Genomic DNA, 25,735 nt, shown 5'->3' with positions numbered 1-25,735 from the left:
GCACAAGATGTAGATCTACTTTTTACCAAATTTCATTGACTACAGTTCCTAGAGAAATGTTCAACATGACAATATCCTCAACTGTTGTCTGTCCTCAATGCAGATGTTTATGTCATTTCACAAGGTAACAGTCTGCAGGAAGATATGTTACTTTCCCTTAAGACATCATTCATGTCAGATTCAGAGTCTTCGCTTTAATTTCTAACTGCCGAATGGTTATTGGAGAAGCAGCACTGACTTATTTTTGACTTTTTGGTATGACCTCATTAGGGATAGAGGCCATAGCCTTCAAAACAATCTTTCTTCCTAGAAATCACTGCATCAGTAGCTATTTTTGGTTCACTACTTATTATATGAAAAGTTCTGAAAATCTGAAACAAATCTTTTTGACATGAAAAACTAGTGATAGTCTGCACAATCATTTTTCAATGCCCTTGTAGCTAATGGGTTGCTATTCGATATATACAGTTGAGATTTTCTTCAATTGACCTACTTTTGACCAAATTATGACAATTAAGTAGCTGGTTGTAAATTTCCATACTTTTGTTACTTTTGATTGGTTTATTAACTCATAGCATGAGTATGAGTTTGAACCTCGCTACTTTTCAAATGAAAACATGTCACCATTGTGACTGAATACTTTTTGCACGTCTTTGTATATATTGATCTGACAGCTGGTGCAATGTATTCATGTTATTTATAATTATATAATTATATACTTCTTTAAGTTATTTGTCAAATGTCTTTTCTTTTAAAGACCTGCCTACTAGAATATTTTATCAACAGATTTCGCAAATACGGCAAAATTAAAATTTGACATTTAACTTTGTAAGCACTAATGCTTTAAAGGTTTGAGAGTAAATTCTATTAGACCTCCTTATATTAAAATTCCATGAAAGGCCAATGACAGTTTTTGATACAGTTATAACCCTTAGATAGGAATTAATGGTTTAATAATGTTCAATAGGGTACACAAATTAGTGGACCATAGTCCAGTGGCGGATCCAGGGGGAGGGTTCCGGGGGTTGGAACCCCCAATTTTTTTGGATGATCAATGTATTTGAATGGGGACATATAGTTGGACCCCCCCCCCCCCTTTTTTGTCCTAGGTTGGGACCCCCCTTTTTAAAATGGCAGGATCCGCCCCTGTAGTCCCAATCAAAAGCTATAATGATTTAAGGTGCTCATAATTTAGGTAAGGTTTCTTTAGAAAATACTTCAATGGGCCCTACTAATCTGAATGTGATGCAGGCTTGACTTAGGCTTTTTATTATCCTACAGATTTGTTAAATTTGTTCATCAAGATGTGAAGTTGTAATGCTACATTCTTTAAACAATGAATATCATATTTGAGTTTCCAATAGGCACATTAGTAATAAAGTAAATTTCTATACGATCAAAATGTCTATGTAACTCTGGTGTTTCTTACTGCCAAAATTTATTTTAAGATCATTGATATAACTATTACATAAAAACACTTGAACTTGCTCTTTTATAACACGTTTGATGTACGAAATTCATAGATTAAACTTCTCAAAGATTATGGTGGCTTCATAAACTATTTGTGAAACCATTAGGCTGATTGATTGTTGTTTGTTTATTGTCCACTAATTGCATACATATTCATGACAAGAAGAAGTTGAACAAATAAGTAATTCAGATATATTGACTATTTACTATTTTAGAGTTTGATATAATCATGGAAGTATGATACTTCCATGATATAATGTAAGTTTGAAGTTTTACACAACTAGATAATTGATTATCAAAGGGTACTTAATAAGTAGTCACTACTTATTGTATCTAATCTTTTGTCTTCCCATTATTTCATGCTTTATAAAAGATGAGATATTTAGACATGTTAAGAACACACAGAAACACTTTGTTATTTACAAATAATTGTATAAATAGATCAAAAGTTTTTTTAGTTATTTTTAGGATTTAATTGATCGATTGACATATCTGGTTGAAATGGAATTAAAAACAAATAACAAGTGTTTTCCATCAGTAAATAACTTTTGGTATAAAAAAAAAAGCACACATTGGATCTGGTGTATGGTCAGACATCTGTTTTCAATGGAAAAACAGTATTCTGACAGAATTTAAAAACAAGATTCTAAAAGAATTGTTTCTAAGCATACACAAATATGTGATTTCTTTAAAAACAAAAATTAATAATGAGTAATTTTTCAAAAGAATGTCTTGGTAAAATTGGCTCATTTTCAAACACTTTTTATCCTTGCCTGATAAGTCTAAGTTTGTAGTTTCTTTTTTTTTTTTTTATAAAATAAAGCTTGAATTATATATAGCTGGTTAATGTCCAGCAACAAATATTACATGTTTTGTATTTGGACTCCTAAGGTTCATTGATGAACTGTTTTAGTTAATTGTTTTTGCTCAGTTCTTCTTATTTTTATTATTATGTCACCATGAAGGAGGTCGGGTGACATATTGTTATTGGTCCATTCTTTTTTAGCTCACCTGACCTGAAAGGTTAAGTGAGCTTTTCTCATCACTTGGCGTCCGTCGGCGTCCATCGGCCGTAGTCTGTAAACTTTTACAAAAATCTTCTCCTCTGAAACTACTGGGCCAAATTTAACCAAACTTGGCCACGATTGTCATTGGGGTATCTAGTTTAAAAATTGTGTCTGGTGACTCGGCATACCAACCAAGATAGCCGCCACGGCTAAAAATAGAACATAGGGGTAAAATGCAGTTTTTGGCTAATAACTCACAAACCAAAGCATTTAGAGCAAATCTGACATGTGTAAAATTGTTAAGTAGGTCAAGATTTATCTGCCCTGAAATTTTTAGACGAATTGGACAACCCATTGTTAGGTTGCTGCCCCTGAATTGGTAATTTTAAGGAAATTTTGCTGTTTTGGGTTATTATCTTGAAAATTATTATAGATAGAGATAAACTGTAAACAGCATTAATGTTCAGCAAAGTAAGATCTACACATAAGTCAACATGACCAAAATGGTCAATTGACCCCTTTAGGAGTTCTTGCCCTTTATAGTCATTTTTTGACCATTTTTCATAAATCTTAGTAATCTTTTATGAAAATCTTCTCCTCTGAAACTACTGGCCCAAATTTAACCAAACTTGGCCACAATCAGTATTGGGGTATCTAGTTTTAAAATTGTGCCCAGTGACCCAGCATACCAGTCAAGATGGCCGCCACGGCTAAAAATAGAACGTAAAATGCAGTTTTTGGCTTATAACTCAAAAACCAAAGCATTTAGAGCAAATCTGACAGGAAGTGAATTTGTTAATCATGTGAAGATCTATCTGCCCTGGAATTGTCAGATGAATCAGATAACCGGTTTTTAGGTTGCTGCCCCTGAATTGGTAATTTTAAGGAAATTTTGGCGTTTTTTGTTATTCTCTTGAATATTATAATGGATAGAGATAAACTGTAAACAGCAATAATGTACAGCAAAGTAAGACCTAAAAATAAGTCAACATGACCAAAATGGTCAATTGACCCCCTAAGGAGTTATTGCCCTTTAAAGTCAATTTTTAACAATTTTCATAAAATTTGTAAATTTTCACTAACATTTTCCACTGAAACTATTGGGCCAAGTTCATTATAGATAGAGATAATTGTAAGCAGGAAGAATGTTTAGTAAAGTAAGATCTACAAACACATCCCCATCACCAAAACACAATTTTGTCATTAATCCATCTGCTTCCTTTGTTTAATGTTTACATAGACCAAGGTGAGCGACACAGGCTCTTTGGAGCCTCTAGTTATGTCACCTGATCGACAATGTCGGGTGACATATTGCTTTTCCTCTGTTTCTTTTTCTGTATTATTATTATTATTCTTCCACCTATTTTGTCCGGCAGTTTTCTCGGAGCCAATGCAACCAATCTTAATGATAGTTAAGTATAATAGGGAACACAAAATTTTGGGTTTCTGTAGTCTTAAGACCATTAAAAATGGCTGCCGTTACTGGAAATTTTTTCTAGCTAATTTTTTTTTGTAAATAGGGTTTTAAAAGAGTGATGATGTCTGACAGATAACATTGTTTTGAAATCACATACAGTGTAATTCTCTTCATACTTATATTATCATCAGTGGAATGGAATATTTGGTGGATTGTTTCTAGTATTGTTTATTGCAGTCTGATAAGGGAATTCAAGATTCCAGTTACAGTATTTTGTTTATCATTAGGTTGCTGTATATTCCCTTCATCTCTTTTATTCATAAGGAAAACTCAAGATGAAAAAGTCTCAATCTTAGGCAGTCAATTTTCTGAAATGTCTTGTTGAATTGTAAAAATTGGACCATTTCCTAAATGCTGTTGCATAATGGGATTTTTTGGGTATTCAATTGTATTTCTTTAAAGAGGAGTCTGGTCATGTATTGTGCAATGTTATTTTAAACAAGAAAGACAAAATAAATCCCCTAATGAGAAACCATTCTTTGTCAAATGGACAAGAAATAAATACAAATTAAATTGTGACTGTGATTGACTAAGTATCTGTTACGCCATAAACTATAGAAGTATGACAGTAACCCATTTGTACTTTTGGGGTCATTTCAATTTGAATGTCATACATAATTATTGAAGAATTACTGAGCAGCTTCTGGTGACCTACTCTTAGTTGCAACCTGAAATTCATCTGAAAACTTTTTTGTTTTATTTTTTGACATTTATATAATAGCTCTTATTTGATAGAAATGTAGATAAACACATATGTATGACTAGTTTCAAGAAAATTGGTGAACTCATGTATTGTTTCTATTGTAAAGTTTGGAGTATATTTACCTTTGAATTCTTAAGAATATTTATAGCTTAAATTTCATAATTGATAATGTTGTAGTTTCCTTGTTAGTAGAAAAACTACCTTGTAAAGTCAAAGTACAACATGAATAATATGCACATTTGTACATATTCAATTGAATAGAGTTTTACATTATGATAAGCAGTTGTCTGGAAGTTTCAGTCATGCAAGGGAAATAAATCAAAATGTAATTGAGGTTAGTGGAGCAAATGTTAAAATTTCAAAACATGATTTATTAGTCCTGAGTTATTTTCACATTATTTATGTTTTTCGTCTTCACTTTGGAGTCACAATCAAACAAGTCAATGCATGATTGTTTTGGTAGAGTTTATGTTTATCTGTTTTTTTTGGCAGTTATTTGATTTAGATTAATAAACATATAAACAGAAATGTATTCTGTCTACTTCAAAATAAATTTAAAAGCTTGATATCAGCATATTTTCTGTGTGTGTTCAAGGAAAGTTCAAACCATTCAAAAAATTCAAAGTCTGTAGAAAACTTTTTTATGTTTTTTGAAACAAAGAAGGTCAAAACCTATAGTACAAAAATGTAGTATGACTGGCAACAGAAAGCCTCAAGCTCAAATCTTGCTCATTAGTAATAAAAATCTAAGTTAGTGGAGGAATAATTGTTGTTGAAGTGTGTTGAAATAACGATTTGTTATTGTTACTTATTATATGCCAATATCCATTGATAACATGACAAAGTACTTTCTCACTGATGATCATTACTGTTATCACATTTTTGGCACATCAACCACTTGTACATCATTGTACAATCTTCCTTTGATTATCGTGTCATGTATGGTAAGTTCTCCATTTTCCTCACATAATATTTCCTATTTTCTGTTCTATTTTAGTCCTCTACAGATTAATGAATTTTATCCAGTGATTAATTTATTTGTTTTCATTCAAGATTAAGTTAGACTAGTACTACAGGAACACTTGTGTTAAATTGCAGGGGATGGTTCTGACATTTAATAAACTTTTACACAGGTCAAGGATCTGTCTAAGGACAGTTATCCTCTTGTCAGGTGGGAATGTCTTCAGTCCAGTGGGAATGTCTCCTGGAATTATTTTGACTGATGAAAAGAAGTTATCTTCAATAGGCACATCAACACTTAGTTACCACTTACTACAGAAATGAGTCAGAAAGAAGAATATAAACAAATCTTACAAGTTTGTTTTTGTTTTGATACAGGTTTAATGACTTGTGATAAGAAATACATGCTGTAGAGATGATTTGACATAAAAATGAAAAGTCTGATTTGAAATACTGTTGCAGGATATCATTTATTTTAGTAAATACACTAGCATGCTTTTACTGATAGTAATGTCAAATAAATTACCAATTGATTAAGACAATGTTTAAATATCATTGAAATGTTGCTTTTTACTAGATAGCTGCGTTATTCTATCAGTAATTAACATCTGTTTTATCCTCGGTTTTAGCAAGATAAAGAACCAATTTATAAATCTGTAGTTTTGGGTTATTGTCCGACTTAGAATTTCAGTATTGTATTTTGCAAATTGAAATCTGCAGACGATGGGATAGCAATTTTGTTCTAAAGTATTTTGGATTATTTCTACGAAAGGAAAGAACAGTGAATTAGTTTCAAAACATACAAATCAAATGATATGACATGACTACTTATTTAAATTGAATTTCTGAGGTATGTCTTGGACCTAAAAGTTGAGTCACTGTTCTTATGAAAAGGCATTGACCATTTTGAAAAATGCATCCTTTTGAGCCACAACTCATTTGTACTTATGCACACTTAATTAGCTCCACTGAGATTATGAAATGCAGAGTGTCCTTTTTGGCAGAAATGAATGACATGTATACTATTGCATCTATTCTGAAATGATATTGTCTTTACACACTCTAAAGTCAACCAGATTTCACTTCCTTGATGGCTGATACTTGCATGTATTCCACTGTTTACAGTTATTGATATGAAACTGAAACCGTCAAATGGTTCTGTGGCCAGGAAAGAGCAATTTTACATTTGTTAATATGTGTGATTCGTTTGAGGAATTTATTTTAAGTTTTGACAGACATTGTATTGGTTAATTTTTTAATAATCTAGCTCTTACTATATGAATTTAAAGAGGTATAGTTTTTCAAGTTCAATAGCTTTGGCCTGCTCTTGTATTTGATGAGAATATTTGTGTTACAGTTCACTATCTATACATGCAATAACAAACTTTCACATGCAATAAACTAAAACTGATCAGTTTAAAGAAATGATTTCAAACTGAAATTCAAAATACATTTTAGCCAATGGGTATTGTAAAAGGGCAATGTCAATTTTATTAGCACAATATATGTCACTATATCAATATTTAGTTAACCAATGCTGACTGTTGTGGTAGGTATGACTGTATTGCCTCTAGAAATTGACTGTATTGCCTCAAGAACTTACAAGGTTTTATTGCAACATAAATAAAAAATTATATATTTATCTTGCAGGAGAAAGCAGAAAATTTTGTAATGGCAGCTTTGTTTGGAGCTTCAGAAGAAGGAAATTTACAAGGAATAAAAGATCTTGTTAAAATGGCACAGAATATAGATTTATTGGCCACTAATAAGGTATAAATTCTCTTTATATAGCTATTTAATGTGACAGAATTAATCAGAATAATTTTGTCATTATATTGCTGTTTTAAAATGGCTACATTAACGCTTAAATGCATAGACATGAAGAAAAAATTCAATCAATTAAAATTAGCTTGAGACTTTCAAAAATCTCTTTGAAATTGAGGCGACTACTAATTGGTCACCTCTCCAACAAGGCACCAATCAAAAGCCTGGATTCAAGTTTCGAGTTTCTGGTGTAAAAGGAATTCTGACCCTTGCAAGTAGGGGAGATCAATAGTGTGAGGTACTGAAATTTTCAAGTAATGACAGAATGGTCTTCTACAGCTATATATATGCACTAGCTAGAAATCAAATGGGCAGGGCTCTTCTTGTGTTTGGAAAGTATACTTTTTGTGTATATCCTATCAATATTTAAGGTTTTCTTCTACATTAGCCCAGTGTACTGCATTATTGATATGAAAATACATAGAAAATTAATATTAAAATTGACAGCTAACTAATTTTTGTATCAAAATAAACTACACAAGTAACAAACTTATAAGACTGTTCTTTTTTTTTTAGCATGGTGAAACTGCTTTACACAATGCAGCTAGTGGAGGTCATACTGAAATAATAAAATATCTACAATCTAAAGGGGCAGATGTTAATGTTGTTGACAAGGTAAACCTTGTGGTCATAAATTTTTGAAGTAAAATTATTGTACTCAGACTCAGAAATTAGCCAATCAAAACTCTGGATTTAGTGTTTCCAGCACTAAAGAGTTCTGAGTTATGTTTTATGAATGAGAGTCCTGAACCCTGTATTTTTAGTCTTTACGAAGTAGATTATGAACTGCTATATGTTAATATCCTACCATTAAAACCCCAACAACTTATATATCCTAACAAAGTAACGAAGATAGAACAGTTTAAGAAGGTTAGTTAGTACATTACAATATAATATCATGATTTCCTGGTAAAAAAAGATAAACCCAAATAATTTCACATGTGTTATAAATCCTATGATTTCAATCCTGTGACATCATACAACAAAGTGTGTTGTCATTGGGTGCACTTGTTTCTACTAAGCCGGTCATGTGAACGGCGTATGCCTATTCGTGCGAGAAACAAGTGAAACAGCTTATATACCGGCAAATCTAACATTGCTGCCCAAGGACCATTACTACCAGCTATAATAGGTTATAGCCTATTCAAGCTGTTTTAGGACGATGAAGAAGGAAAATTGCAACTATATTTTTCACAGACTGAATTGTGATATTTTTATTAAACGTTCACAACTTAACCCTAGTTTTTCATGGGGTTTGTGTTGTTTATTCTTTAGTTTTCTATGTTGTGTCATGTGTACTATTGTTTTTCTGTTTTTCTGTTTGTCTTTTTCATTTTTAACCATGGCGTTGTCAGTTAGTTTTAGATTTATGAGTTTGACTGTCCCTTTGGTATCTTTCGTCCTTCTTTTAACAAAAACGTTCTCAAGAGCGAGAAAGCATTTATACGTTGATAAATTATTAACAATTAACAACAGGATAAATATGATAATAATAATAACAATAAATAATTTATTTATAAAGGTTGACTACAATTAGTTACGAAATATGAAAATTTTTATTAAAGAAAGCTCAATTATGAACAAATACTTATCTTCCCTTAAACCTCGGCAATTCTAGTACAGTATATAAATACAAATGTTAGTTTGTTTAGTTAGGTTTTATGCCGTTTTTAGCACATTTTGGCTATTTCGCGATGATTTCCAATAGCTTTAAATTCACAAATTCGGTTCTTACAACAGTCGGCCATGTTTTTCGCCGCTTAGCCGGTCAAATCAAACCGGCTCGAGCGGCGTAAGCTGGGCATGCGCAGTACTGAATATTTTTACAAACAAGTGTCATGCCGGTTTGCCGACAGCTAACGGGTTAGCCGTTTGCTAGAAACAAGTCCCACCAATGACATTGCATTAAGTGAAACAGGAAACCCTAGAAAAACAAATTTACTTGCATTTCTACTTTATTTCCATTAAAAAGACCATAATCAATGTAATAAAAAGAATAACTAAATACATAAATTCAAATAATGAAAATTGGTCAATTGGGACCGGACAACTAGGATTTATAACTCATGTGCTACACACATTCCTAAATTAATGTGTTGTTCAGCCACTCTCTTAACATTTTTATGCCCCGTTTATGGGCATTATGTTTTCTGGTCGTCCATGGTTGTCCATTAGTTCGTCCGTCTGTCCTGCTCCAGGTTAAAGTTTTCAGGTGAAAGTTTGGTCGAGGTAGCATTTGATGAAGTTGAAGTCCAATCAACTTGAAACTTAGTACACTTGTTTACTTTGATATGATCTTTCTCATTTTAATGCCAAATTAGAGATTTTACCCCATTTTCACTGTCCACTGAACATAGAAAATGATACTGCGGATGGGGCATCAAAGTACTATGGACACATTCTTGTTTTTATATACAAATTCTTGGATCTTTCAGTATTTTTCTACATTATGTATATTTGAATTCTTCAAGGATCTTTTTGAAGATTGTTTATACTTGAATTCTTGGATCAGTTATTCTATTATTTATATCTTGCCTATGTTACTTGAATACGGATAGAGAACTGACTCCTGTGTCTTTTATTTCTAATGCTTCCTTTATTAGGCTTTTTTATTGCTCTTCCTATATTTGGATTTTTTATTTAACATGTCATAGGTACAGGAGCACTTCCTTCAGGATTTTCCATATTCAACTAATCAATTATTGGTCAAACTGCTATTTTGTTACAAAACCTGTTCATGACAAATTAGGGAAGTTCTCAATTACTGGTGGTTGCAGTGACAGTCAATTTTTTAATACTACTTCCTCTTTCAAGTAACATTGATGTACTTTTATAAGTACATAAGGTTACATTGTTTTTTTTATTCAAAAGTTGAATGGATAAGGTTACTTACTACATTGTAATGTTTTGTAATGTTTTCCAATTGTTTGTACAAAATGTTGACCCTAGTCTAGAATTTTTGGTGGAATTTTTTTCAACAGTGCCAATGAATCTAGACTTGAAAACAAACTATTATGAAGCACTTACAATGTACTGGGTATTTCCTATCAAAGGGCAGTGTAAATTTTCTCCAGACACCCTGGCTTCCTCCAACAATTTACTGGCTACCATGAAATAGCCCCAATGTGGTGCTTAAAAGGGGCACTTAAAAACAACGATCAATGAATCAATCATTGAACTAAGGTTGCAATTTTAATCAACCTGTAGTTGTTAAATCTGGAAAACAGACTTCTTAACCTCTGTTAAGATATAATTGACTTTTAAAAAGAAGCTTAAAAACTTTAAAATGTACATACAAAACTATAGTTTGGGTTTTGTTTAATTTTTTGGTGGTTTCTCATATCAAAACTGTGACTATGTAGTTCAAACATAAGGGGAATGGACATTTAATTACTATGCAAGCTTATAAATCATAAAAATTATTATAAACCCCACCAACTTTCAAAAGGACCGGTGTTTTGCATTTGCGCCGATCTGCATTTCATTTGCGCCAATTTTTTCTTTCATTTGCGCCGATTTTAGTTTTCATTTGCGCCAATTTTATTACAGGTAAATTACAGGTGAATAGATATAAGAAGATGTGATATGAGTGTCAATGAGAAAACTCTCCATCCAAGCCATGTTATTTTTCATTTATCATTATAGACCTCTTCCATTTTCCACTTGTACAAATGTAATGAATTGTCAATCACAACTTGTATATAAGTGTTGTCCCCTGCTCACCACTGGAAGGTGGAAGAAGGCCTACAAGATAAATTACAGGTGAATAGATATAAGAAGATGTGATATGAGTGTCAATGAGAAAACTCTCCTTCCAAGCCATGTTATTTTTCATTTATCATTATAGACCTCTTCCATTTGCCACTTGTACAAATGTAATGAATTGTCAATCACAACTTGTATATAAGTGTTGTCCCCTGCTCACCACTGGAAGGTGGAAGGAGGCCTACAAGATACATCTCCAGACTTTTTTCATTGTTGATCGTATCTGTAGTTCTTAAGCATCTGTCTATCGGACATTTGCCACATGTTTATGCTCGATCATTCTGTGTTTTGACGGTAAAAGGGTTCACAGGAAAAAAAGTCACAGGATAAAAAGTCACAATATCCCTAGGAAAAAAAGTCACAGGAAAAAAAGTCACAATTTTTTTAAGTAAACTTATTTGTCAGAATTATGTTGAAATGCATGTGAAAAAGTAACTATGTACATGATTCATGTATGCAATAAATAATTAAACTGGAGTTTTTGAATGCATTGAAAAAAAGTCATAATATATTTGTATCGTATTACTTATTTAAGTTATGTTAGTGGATAATTTTCAAAAACTATAAAGGAATTATATTATACTTATAAAAGTGTATTGGAATAAATAATGTTCTTATTTTTCAAAACTGACTTTTTAACAAACGGAAAACTGGTGTCCGAAAGAAATTGTTGCTGTTAAACTCACATCTCTTAAGATATATAAAACAAATATATTTACAACAAATCCTTGAAAACATGTATCAATCTAGTACACCAGCATGTTCATGTTCCATTTAAATGTTTTGCGATTTATATTTAAATTTCCAAAGCTAGTTGTATAAAATTAATTAAAAAATGTCTATTTCCAAACAAATATCTATTGGGAATGTTTCCCAATATATTCATATATATATATGTGCAGCCTTATGACCATTTCCATAAAAAATACAAATTGGGAATGTTTCTCCTGTTAAAACATGTACGTGCCCGACCCTATGACTATTTCATGCAAAACATATATATTGTGACTTTTTTTCCTGTGACTTTTTTTCCGTGACTTTTTTTCCTGTGACTTTTTTTCCTACATTCGTTTTGACAATAGAATCCGTGGTAAATCTGGCTTAACATGATTTTATGGTACGTAAGTAAGATATGTAGTTATGTTTCAGAACACTGACCTTCCGATATGTATGGCCCTCGATGATTAACGAATTGACTCCTCGGTCTGTTTCAGTGTGCAATATGTCCATCAAGTTACAACGAAGTTCCTGAACAACATGAATCAAAATTAACTAAAACAGGGATGAAAAACAATTATAACCAGATTTGACCAATGCACAGTACATGTATAAGTTTTAACTTACCTGTAAATCTAATTAGGAGCAAATATAAAATCAGCTCAAATGAAAAAAAGAAATCGGCGCAAATGAAAGAATGGAAATTTTCAAAATCGGCTCAAATGTCATACGCCCAAAAGGACAGACTGTTTTACCTTTGTTTGTTTGTCATCTGTTTGTTTATTTGCCAGTCTGTTGTCCATGCAGTAGCTTACAGTTTAACTTGCTTTTATAATGAATTGGTTGGAGCATTTATATTGAACAATACCATGTTGTACCTCCATCTTTGATTCAAATAATGTTATGAGGTACTCATTACAAAGAGCTTACTTTCTTAACTTAGTAACTTTAGATAAGTGAGTTTTGGACAAGAAGGGTAAACATTACTATTAGCTCAGTTCTTATTATATTATTCCATTATTGCTTCTCTTTAAATTAAGGAACAAGTCTTCAATTTGGGAATCTCGTAGTTGTGAACCAAACACAAAATGTTTAAAACATTAATTTTGGATTAAGTGCATAAGTAATACCAGATATTTGTCTTTGTAAATTACATGATAAGTTCATTGAGTATATATCCATTAAGAAGTGTTTATCAATGGGAGGATTCACAACTTCCCACAAATAGATGCAACTTCTCACAAATAGATACTGAGTGATGATATACAAAGTAATTTATACCTGTTAATTATCTGCAAGTAGCTTTGATGATTGATATAGCTAACATGCTGATTGCATTATGATGAAATATTACTTTTCTTTTCACTCTTAGATAATTGACTACATCTCGAGTCTGACCTGGTTAAGGTTGCCTATTTCAAGACCAGGGAAATTATTTAGTAACAGGGTGTGAATTTGATTTTAAAAGCTAGATACAATTCTGTTTTTTTATTTCCTCAATGACTGTTGGTTGCATTATGTCCAGTGGCAAATATTTTTAGCAAATAAATAATAATTTGTATTGATAGGAAAACAAATCCACAATGTATCTCCGTGGATAATAAAAATTAGATCATTTCTTTGTTTTGAAGATTTTTTGTGGGTTTTGGATATTTTTTACAGACAAGTCAGAAACTCATGTCAAAGTGAGGGTACATCTTTAATAGTTCTTAAGGTCCATTTATAACTTGGTCATTGTTACCAATTTTGTATGCTTGAGCTATATTTTTGTAGAGCCCCTTTTTAAAAATGTATAATAGCCAATGTTACTCTATATTAAATATAAACTAGAGGCTCTAAAGAGCCTGTGTCGCTCACCTTGGTCTATGTGCATATTAAACAAAGGACACAAATGGATTCATGACAAAATTGTATTTTGGTGATGGTGATGTGTTTGAAGTTCTTACTTTACTGAACGATTTTGCTTCTTACAATTATATCTATCATGAACTTTGCCCATTAGTAACAGAGAACTATATTTGGTAAAAATTTACATAAATTTACCAAATTAATGAAAATTGTTAAAAATTGACTATAAAGGGCAATAACTCCTTAAGGGGTCAATTGACCATTTAGGTCATGTTGACTTATTTGTAGATCTTACTTTGCTGAACATTATTGCTGTTTACAGTTTATTGCTATCTATAATAGTATTCAAGATAACCAAAAATGGCAAAATTTCTTTAAAAATTACCAATTTGAGGGCAGCAACCCAACAACCAGTTGTCCAATTCATCTGAAAAATTCAGGGCAGATAGATATTGACTTGATTAACAATTTAACTTCTTGTCAGATTTGCTCTAGATGCTTTGGTTTCATAGTTATAAGCAAAAAACTTTATTTTACCCCTATGTTCTATTTTTAGCCGTGGCGGCCATCTTGGTTGAATGGCCAGGTCATCGGACACATTTTTCAAACTAGATACCCCAAAGATAATTGTGAACTAGTAGTTTCAGTGGATATTTTGTAAAAGATTACTTAGATTTATAAAAAATGGTTAAAGATTGACTATAAAGGGCAATAACTCCTAAAGGGGTCAACTGACCATTTTGGTTATGTTGACTTATTTGTAGATCTTACTTTGCTGAACATATTGCTGTTTACAATTTATCTCTACCTATAATAATATTCAAGATAATAACCAAAAACAGCAAAATTTCCTCAAAATTACCAATTCAGGGGCAGCAACCCAACAACCGATTGACCGATTCATCTGAAAATTTTAGGGCAGATAGTTCTTGACCTGATAAACATTTTTATCCCATGTCAGATTTCCTCAAAATGCTTTGGTTTTTGAGTTATAAGCCAAAAACTGCATTTTACCCCTATGTTCTATTTTTAGCGGTGGCGGCCATCTTGGTTGGTTGACCAGGTCACGCCACACATTTTTTAAACTAGATACCCCAAAGATGATTGTGGCCAAGTTTGGATTAATTTGGCCAAGTAGTTTCAGAGGAGAAGATTTTTGTAAAAGATTACTTAAATTTACGAAAAATGGTTAAAAATTTACTATAAAGGGCAATAACTCCTAAACGGGTCAACTGACCATTTTGGTCATGTTGACTTATTTGTAGATCTTACTTTGCTGAACATTATTGCTGTTTACAGTTTATCTCTATCTATAATAATATTCAAGATAATAACCAAAAACAGCAAAATTTCCTCAAAATTACCAATTCAGGGGCAGCAACCCAACAACCGATTGACCAATTCATCTGAAAATTTTAGAGCAGATAGATCTTGACCTGATAAACATTTTTATCCAATGTCAGATTTCCTCAAAATGCTTTGGTTTTTGAGTTATAAGCCAAAAACTGCATTTTACCCCTTTGTTCTATTTTTAGCCGTGGCGGCCATCTTGGTTGGTTGACCAGGTCACGCCACACATTTTTTAAACTAGATACCCCAAAGATGATTGTGGCCAAGTTTGGATTAATTTGGCCCAGTAGTTTCAGAGGAGAAGATTTTTGTAAAAGATTACTTTAATTAACGAAAAATGGTTAAAAATTTACTATAAAGGGCAATCACTCCTAAACGGGTCAACTGACCATTTTGGTCATGTTGACTTATTTGTAGATCTTACTTTGCTGAACATTATTGCTGTTTACAGTTTATCTCTAACTATAATAATATTCAAGATAAAAACCAAAAACAGCAAAATTTCTTCAAAATTACCAATTCAGGGGCAGCAACCCAACAACCGATTGACCGATTCATCTGAAAATTTCAGGGCAGATAGATCTTGACCTGATAAACATTTTTACCACATGTCAGATTTGCTCTAAATGCTTTGGTTTTTGAGTTATAAGCCAAAAACTGCATTTTACCCCTATGTTCTATTTTTAGCCGTGGCGGCCATCTTGGTTGGTTGACCGGGTCACGCCACACATTTTTTAAACTAGATACCCCAATGATGATTGTGGCCAAGTTTGGTTTGATTTGGCCCAGTAGTTTCAGAGGAGAAGATTTTTGTAAAAGTTAACGACGACGACGACGACGGACGACGACGGACGACGACGGACGACGACAGACGCCAAGTGATGAGAAACGCTCACTTGGCCCTTTGGGCCAGGTGAGCTAAAAATTGACTATAAAGGGCAATAACTCCTAAACGGGTCAACTGACCATTTCGGTCATGTTGACTTATTTGTAAATCCTACTTTACTAAACATCATTGCTGTTTACAGTTTATCTTTATCTATAATAATATTCAAGATAATAACCAAAAACTGCAAAATTTCCACAAAATTACCAATTCAGGGGCAGCAACCCAACAACGGGGTGACCGATTCATCTGAAAATTTCAGGGCAGATAGATTTTGACCTGATAAACATTTTTACCCCATGTCAGATTTCCTCTAAATGCTTTGGATTTTGAGTTATAAGCCAAAAACTGCAGTTTACCCCTATGTTCTATTTTTAGCCGTGGCTGCCATCTTGGTTGGTTGACTGGGTCACGCCACACATTTTTTAAACTAGATACCCCAATGATGATTGTGGCCAAGTTTGGATTAATTTGGCCAAGTAGTTTCAGAGGAGAAGATTTTTGTAAAAGATTACTTTAATTTACGAAAAATGGTTAAAAATTGACTATAAAGGGCAATAACTCCTAAACGGGTCAACTGACCATTTTGGTCATGTTGACTTATTTGTAGATCTTACTTTGCTGAACATTATTGCTGTTTACAGTTTATCTCTATCTATAATAATATTCAAGATAATAACCAAAAACTGCAAAATTTCCACAAAATTACCAATTCAGGGGCAGCAACCCAACAACGGGTTGACCGATTCATCTGAAAATTTCAGGGCAGATAGATCTTGCCCTGATAAACATTTTTACCCCATGTCAGATTTCCTCTAAATGCTTTGGTTTTTGAGTTATAAGCCAAAAACTGCATTTTACCCCTATGTTCTATTTTTAGCCATGGCGGCCATCTTGGTTAGTTGGCCGGGTCACCGGACACATTTTTTAAACTAGATACCCCAATAATGATAGTGGCCAAGTTTGGTTTAATTTGGCCCAGTAGTTTCAGAGGAGAAGATTTTTGTAAAAGTTAACAACGACGACGGACGACGCCGGACGCAAAGTGATGGGAAAAGCTCACTTGGCCCTTCGGGCCAGGTGAGCTAATAAAAGGGATAAATGATATCATAAACATCAACATAATAGTCACCAAAGTACACATAAAAAAGGTAAAAAAATAGCTGTAAATCAATAAAACTCATTTAAATCCCCTGAAGTCTAAGCAAGTAGTGAACAAATCCAACCAAGAGTTCTAAATTTTCACCATCTGAAATTTGAATATATTTTATTTCAGAATTTAGATGGTTTGATATACTGGGCAGCAAGACAAGGACAACAAGAAGTCATAACGTATCTTAAAGAAGAAAATGTATCTCTGGATACACAAAACAAGGTAAATTCCAAAACCTTGCAGCCTACAGAATTGACCAATTATCATTAAACAACTGTTAGCAACTAATTGATAATAATGGTTTATTCCTGATTGTCCCACTTAAAAAAAATTTAGAGTTCTAATTGTCCCACATGAAAAGTTCTGATTGTCCCAAATTCCCTCCGCTCCAATTTCGATGTAATAAAACAAAACTCAACACATAAGTAATGATAATCATATTTTGGCATAAATAACAATTTACAATCATACATATGTCATAAATAAATTTCTCATTTAAAGTCCATATTCTTGATAAATATTAATTTCCAAAATATATAAATGCACCAGTCACTTCTCAAACAGACATCAAATTCATCAATCTGCATTATCTGAAAAAGACTAACTTCTTCTATTTAATAAGGTATAACACATGTACAAAAATAATCAAATTATACAAAAATAAAATGGGCGGGAGGGTGGGTAAATTTAACGTGTTGAATTGACCAGTAAACTTTTCGAAATGACCAGGAAATATTTATGAAAATTTACCTGAAGTGAACAGGTATTTCAATTAACCAATCAAATGCGTATAAATTACGAACGATAAATTTTTGTACAAACAGGTAACGAGTAATATCGAAAGGTAACGAGTAATGTCGAAAGCATCCGAGATGGAATTAAGTATTTTTAATTAATTAAAAATTTACCAATTCCCTCCGCTCCAATTTCGATGTAATAAAACAAAACTCAACACATAAGTAATGATAATCATATTTTGGCATAAATAACAATTTACAATCATACATATGTCATAAATAAATTTCTCATTTAAAGTCCATATTCTTGATAAATATTAATTTCCAAAATATATAAATGCACCAAACCAACGGCCACTATAAAGTGTGCAGTGTTAAAGAAAAAACTACATTATAATATAAACATACCTGATAATACAAACAAAAACAGTTACTTCTGGAATCCTGCAAACTAATATAGGTTCACAGGTAAACCAGATGTAGAAGTAATGGTCTAGCCCAGCTTTCTTGACCATCATCTTCTGAAAAATAAAATTAAAAACCACAAAGTATCTTGACCAAAAATACATTTAAATACAATATTCTATAATTACAAATGATTAACTACACCTATGAAAAAGTTTCTTAAAACTGAAACACCAAAATAACTTAAGTGTAATCTATCTTTACAAAAACATTTACTTTTATAAATAGATCCTGGTTGCTGAACAAATTGCTTATAAGTTTTGACAAATAAAACATTTTTCTTTAAAGTTAACTTAGCCAAAGCTTTATTACATTCTATAACAGTTTGTTTCGTGTCATCAAAATCTAAAGGTCTTGGCAAAATTGCTGAAACTATTATCTTTAAAGAAGGAAAAACATTGCAAATAAAATCAATCAAATTATTATAATATTGAACAATCAATTTACTGGATAAACCATTCCCAACATCATTTGTGCCTACATGCAATAACAAATGTGTGTATTTTCTTAAAAGTGATTTGTTGTCTTTTACAAATTGATGAAGAGTGTATATATTAGCACCAGATATAGCATTGCATTCCAGCCAGTTAATGTTATTTACATATTTACAAGTAGAATCTGACAGCAACAAAACCTTATTTTTTGACACAGTGTCTACAAAAAATAAAATAAGATAAGTTAAACAAACAATATTAATTCAGAATTTCACCAGCCATAGCTCTTGAAATAGACAATTTGTCATGTAAATCAAATTCTAAATAAACTTTATATGCGTCACTACGCCAATCCCCGTGAAATTGTATCAACTCGGAAGGAACTTTACTGTGAAAAGCCCATGTAGCCCCTCCTCTGCGAAAAGAATGAGAGGAAAAATTGGAAGAATTTAAACCACACTTTTCTAAAATGTCCCGAAGTCTTTTTTGAAAATAAGAATAACATAAAATAGGCGTCCCTATTTAACGTGTTGAATTGACCAGTAAACTTTTCGAAATGACCAGGAAATATTTATGAAAATTTACCTGAAGTGAACAGGTATTTCAATTAACCAATCAAATGCGTATAAATTACGAACGATAAATTTTTGTACAAACAGGTAACGAGTAATATCGAAAGGTAACGAGTAATGTCGAAAGCATCCGAGATGGAATTAAGTATTTTTAATTAATTAAAAATTTACCCATTATTTTATGAAGTAAAATGTTCTTAGATAAACAAGGTAACTGTTGTATGTTTTGCTAAATAGACAAGAATTAATTATGGCACATTTAAAATTAATTTTAAAAGAATATATAAATGGTTTTTTTAATAATTAGTATTTGATTAAAAAAAGTATACTATTTCTGATTTATGAAATATATCTACAATGTTATTTATAAAACAAATGAAAATAGCACTAAATACCGAAATTCTAATTACCTTTTTTTGTAAAGTTTTTAAATAGATATAGCAACAATGCATGCAATTTAAAAAAAAAAGTATAAATTCATTTGCATCCTACACTCTTACCCGAACTGGTTGATGGAGAGATGTTTCTTTGGAATTTTATAAGGGAAGTCCGAGTACATTGATACACTATAAAGAAGCACCAGACTTCCTTCAAAAATAAGAAATGGTATGATTGCCAATGAGACAACTCTCCCTAAGAGATCAAATGACACAAACATTAACAACAATAGGTCACCTGGGACAGTGTTGAAATAGTACACTTAAGAATTAAACTAAAAAGTGAGTAGAAAAATACTTATATCTCATCAGATATGGATACAGAAATACATCTTAAAAAACTTGACAGTCACACAGAGTGGACTTATACTTCACCACAACAAAGACAGATCTGAGCGTATTCGCAGTTACTTACAGCTAGTTAAAAATATAAAAAAAAAATATGCAACCAAGTCTAAATTTTATCATGGCTATATTATATTCCATGTTGGATATTACTTCAATAGTACATACTGAACATTCAGAATTTTTTGCGAAAATGCGACAGGGTTAAAATAGCATAAATTTAAACTCATATTTTAATTTTTTTATATGAAGCAATTAAACAGGATTTTTCTCAATATTCCAAAAATTAAAATCACATTTTAGTCTAAAATGACAAAATTAATACACAATAATTTCTTAATTAACTATGTGCAAAATAGAATATGTAAATATTTCATTTGTTCATTTTTGTCCATCATATATTTTTATAAGTTACATTGATGACCTTTAATTAACTTCAACATACTATAAAAACAAGTTAATCACTACCAAAACAATTTCCAATTGTCCCACATTTAAACTTCACAATTGTCCTACAAACATATTCCCGATTGTACCACAAAATTTCATTACTTTTTTACTTGCAATTTCAAAAAGTGGGACAATCGGAAAGACCCAATAATAATATATCTATATCAAAATTGACCTCTTTTGTCTTATGAAATATGAATAGTTAGGTTTGTGTTACAACAGTATGTCTAAGTGAAAATGGTTGTGCATATATCTTAGATTTTAACAACTGTTCTTTACAAATATTAGATTACTGTGACGCTACATGTCAGCATAAATACTTGGTTTAGTTACACTTAAAGTTTAAGATCCAATACACAATAGGTTATAGATGAACTGTAATTGATAAGTGTATGCACCTTCTTGATTTCATAGATATGTCTATTCATCATTGAAGTAAATGCATTTTGCCATATATGACATTCATTTTATGTTACAATGAATTTGTATACTGGTAATTTCCTTTTTTTTTTTTAAATAAATCAGGATCAAGCCAAGGAAATCAGACTGCTTCAGTTCTTATTTCATATTTATTATACCCCCGCTTTAAATTATACCCCCGCTTTAAAAAAGGGGGGGTATACTGTTTTACCTCTGTCTGTCATTCCGTCCGTCAGTCAGTCCGTCCGTCAGTCAGTCCCTCCCACAAAACTTTCGTCACATTTTTCTCAGGAACTACACATCCACCCTTTCTGTAATTTGGTATCAACATTTATATATGTCAGCCATACCGTGTGATGCATTTTCAGATTCATCACTTGACAACTTCCTGTTTACCAAACACTTGTATGATTTTACACATGATAGCCAAATTGAAAATTTTCGTCACATTTTTCTCAGGAACTACAATACAAGGATTTCTGAAATTTGGTTTCAGGATTTATATAAGTCAGCTTTACCGTGTGATGCGTTTTCAGATTCATCACTCGACAACTTCCTGTTTACCGAACACTTGTATGATTTTACACATGATAGCCAAGTTGAAAATTTTCGTCACATTTTTCTCAGGAACTACAATACAAGGATTTCTAAAATTTGGTTTCAGGATTTATATAAGTCAGCTATACCGTGTGATGCGTTTTCAGATTGATTACTCGACAACTTCCTGTTTAACGAACACTTGCATATTTTTACCCTATTAATATTATCCACTTGCGGCAGGGGTATCATCAGTGAGCAGTAGCTCGCAGTTTCACTTGTTACTCTTGAATTTTGTTTAAAAACATGCAGGTTCTTTATTCTGTCAGAATTTGCCAAATTAGTTTGAAAAGGTTAATTTGATTTTACAAATGCTAAGATGGATTTATATAAATAGTGGCTGCCTATTTATTGAAAGTTTAGAATCTCACATCAGTTAATGAGTTGTAATCTTTTAAAACATTAATAAGATTAAAGTTTTTGTATATTTGATAGTCTGGAGAATGTGCCTTACATGTAGCAGCCAGGTATGGACATTCAGCTGTTATTGCCTATCTTGTGTCAGAAGGTGCTGAACTAAACCTCCAAGATACAGTAAGTACTGTCATCAACTTCTTCACTTACATTTACATCACAACATTATTATTTACTGCATAAGACTTATAGCAGTAGACCTGGTGTCTTTTGATCCGAAAATCATCATTTGACTTTAATATGAAAATCATCATTTGACTTTAATATGAAAATCATGATTTAAATTTTGATTAACACATTTGATCTAACATTCTTATAAAGGTATAATGAATAATATATTCACAGTACCAGGGCTTTCAAAACAAATTGAGCCATTTCAGACTTTAATTTTCCATCCTGATTTATTGTACTTTGGCAACTAAAGCCGTTCAGGCCAATCAAAGTCACCATAGACAGGGATTAAGGGTTAGGAAATAGATAACAATATGTGAAAAGAATGCTTCTTACTATGTAAATTGTTCAATTTACTGATGATCACTCGTACATTTATATAGCTTTAGTAAACTAACAGTGATACTTTGAAGTGCAGATTGTCAAGGGACTTTAGCGTATGCTATACTCTTTATTGATGCCATAACATTCTGATGAGAAAGTTAAGTGAATCATTGTGTTGCTAGTAACTTGAGGTGTGGACATATACTATAGGCAAATTTGTATTCCAACGAAAGTTTATTAACCTTTATTAAAACCAGTGAACACAGTGATATATTCTCATAAAGATTAATACATTCCATTTTACATTCCTAAATATGAATATGTTCCATACAAATATGTCATACTCTAAATATGATTTACTGAAAAGAAAACAAAAAAATACTGTCATTCACTAAATAACAAAAGTTTGAAACATTGCAAAATACATGTTATCCAGAGAAAAATATACAAATTTAAATGGATATATACCAAAAATTGTAAACATCTTGTTTTACCCAGTGAAAATACATTAAAATAGTTTTAACCATAAATCAATGAAACATCATTGACACAAAAATGTAATTATCTATTTACACATTACAACCTGTGAAATATCTGTTTATAGAATTATAACATGCGTCTGAGAGGACTTTGACACTTAAATTCACTTAAATTCACTGAATAAAGTTCTTAAACTTATGCAATAAAACACACCAAATTAGAAATATTTCCACCAAAATTCAATGCAAATTTTGTCAAGTTATTGACTTAATATTCATTCGGAACTCTCTAATAATCACAGTACAAAACAAGACATGACAAAATACTTTATTTCCTCAGACACAAACGTGTACAAGAGGTCAAAACATAATAAAGTATACATATAAATCGACTGCAGAGTAGTGTACAATAATATCACGTGATTTTCACAACATTGAGATATATACATTGTATATATCACCTATTGATAATATTTATGAAAATTGACAATAAAAGCATCTTTACCTTATATTGGATAATGGCTTGACAGCAATCAAACTCAACACAGAGACAAAATGTGGAAATTTGTTGAAAAAACTGTATATTTCTATCAAATACCCAAAGCTTTGTGCCTCTACATGTTTGTTCAAATAAATACTGAAGAGAAACTTTCAATGTACACCTGTGCATGAAGGCACACTGATACCTATGCAAACAATGTTCATCTGTCCATTTCTTGCTCAAAAACGTTTTTGATTTGATTAGTTTTAATATTATTTTGACAAACCTAATCATTAATTGCTTACAATAATACATTGCAAACTAGTTAAACATGAAAGACAACTTTAAAAAGACCAATCAATGTCTGGTACTTTTTTACCTGCCAGGTGTGCAGGTAATTCACAGCTGCAAATTAAAACTTGTCACTACATTAAAATGTGTTGATGAGAGGGTATCTAATTAGAGCTTGGTTTTACAAAAAAAATCTCTTGATGTCAATTATATGACCAGAATTTTTTTTCCGTGTTAGGGAAAACTGTCAGGCCAAGAATGAATGTCTTAATCTTGATTATTATTTTTTAATCACATGAAATATTCTGAAAATCTGTTTCAGTTATACTAAATCCAGACATTTATTGAAAAAAGAAAAATTGTCTGAGAAATTCTTGCAAAAATTACTGTTTTAGAATCCCTGCATGGTAACCATTTTAAAATCTATTAAACTGATAAACTTTTATTTTCTTCATTCTTTTTACCTTTCATCTTTTTTATACGCCCGTCAAAATTTTGACGGGACGTATTATGGTATACAAATGTCCGGTGTCTGTCTGTCCACCGTAACTTGAGAACGACTTATCCAAATTTCATGAAACTTAAAATAATTGTTTCTTATGATGGTCAAATGATCTGTATAGTTTTTGATGAGAAAAAAAAATTAAAACTTTTTGAATTACGGCACTTTGTAACTAAAACAGGGGTGTGTTTTTTTTCATATGTCGCACCGTATCTCAAAAACGATTCTTGATTATGGCTTAAAACTTTAAACACTTCTTAGTTATATTAATCTAAAAATATCTGTATACTTTTTGGTGATGATTCAAAATTTTATTTTTGAGTTATTGAGTATTTTGTAAAAAAGGGGGAGGGTTATTTTACATGTCGCACCATATCTCAAAAACAATTTATGATTATTGCTTAAAACTTTACACATGTCTTTGTTATATTAATCTTAAGATCTGTATACTTTTTGGTGATGATTCAAAATTTCATTTTTGAGTTATTGAGTATTTTGTAAAAAAGGGGAAGGTTTTTATTACATGTTGTGCGGTATCTCAAAAACAATTTATGATTATTGCTTAAAACTTTACGCACTTCTTTGTTATATTTATTTAAAAATCTGTATACTTTTTTGGTGATGTTTTAAAACTTTATTTTGGAGTTCTTGAGTATTTTGTTAAACAGGGGAGGTTTTTTTTACATGTCACGCCGTTTCTCAAAAATAATAAAAATCATTTATGATTATTGCTTAAAACTTTACACACTTCTTTGTTATATTAATCTAAAGAACTGTATACTTTTTGATTTTTCAAAATTTTATTTTAGTGATATTTATTTTTTGGAAAGAAAAAAAACGGGGTTGGGGGTTTCACATGTCCCGCCGTGTCTCAAAAACAATATATGGTTATTGCTTAAAACTTCTCAGAAACTATTTATGATTGTTGCATAAAACTTCCACACACGTCGGGCGTACCATGCGCTCATGGCGCAGCTGTTTATAAGCTATTAATATATTAACTGTTTTATGTCTAGCTAGGTGACACAACTTTATACACAGTGCCACCTTTTATGTTTTTTAGCTATTAACCTATTGACTTTTTTACATTAGTTAGGTGACACAGCCTTACACAGTGCTGCCTGGCACGGGTTTAATCAGATTGTAGCATCTCTGTCTTCTGGTGGAGCCGATCTTAACAAACAGAATAAGGTAGTTACTAAAACACATATAAAAACACAATTTAGTATATTTTTGATAAAATTTATTCATAAGCCTTATGATCTACATCATTCTAATTATGTTACAGGGTCTTTATACTTATGTGGAAAGATGGCAAGAATTAGACAGAACTATGAAAACGTGGCAACATGAGGGTGGAAAATAGGAACAGCAATGACATTTATATTTCTCAGAAGTTTATACCCCTGTATCACCCTCCATAATATTAAAAAGTGTGTGCTTGTCCACTAAACTT

The 25,735-nt window shown here is 31.6% G+C and overlaps 1 protein-coding gene across 3 annotated transcripts in view; it reads left to right on the top strand.

The window, feature by feature from the left end:
* LOC134715480 (death-associated protein kinase 1-like) overlaps positions 1-25,735 on the top strand; it is a 107,110-nt gene that overhangs the window by 55,688 nt on the left and 25,687 nt on the right. For all 3 annotated transcript variants that reach the window (XM_063577681.1, XM_063577680.1, XM_063577682.1), the window contains 5 exons: positions 7,268-7,387; positions 7,958-8,056; positions 17,284-17,382; positions 22,053-22,151; positions 25,372-25,470. In XM_063577681.1, the coding sequence (XP_063433751.1) occupies positions 7,268-7,387; positions 7,958-8,056; positions 17,284-17,382; positions 22,053-22,151; positions 25,372-25,470 (516 nt within the window). The remainder of the gene's footprint in view (positions 1-7,267; positions 7,388-7,957; positions 8,057-17,283; positions 17,383-22,052; positions 22,152-25,371; positions 25,471-25,735) is intronic.

Source organism: Mytilus trossulus, chromosome 4, assembly GCF_036588685.1.
Source record: "Mytilus trossulus isolate FHL-02 chromosome 4, PNRI_Mtr1.1.1.hap1, whole genome shotgun sequence".
Classification (NCBI taxonomy): Eukaryota; Metazoa; Mollusca; class Bivalvia; order Mytilida; family Mytilidae; genus Mytilus; species Mytilus trossulus.
This window is presented reverse-complemented; position numbering and strand designations above follow the sequence as displayed.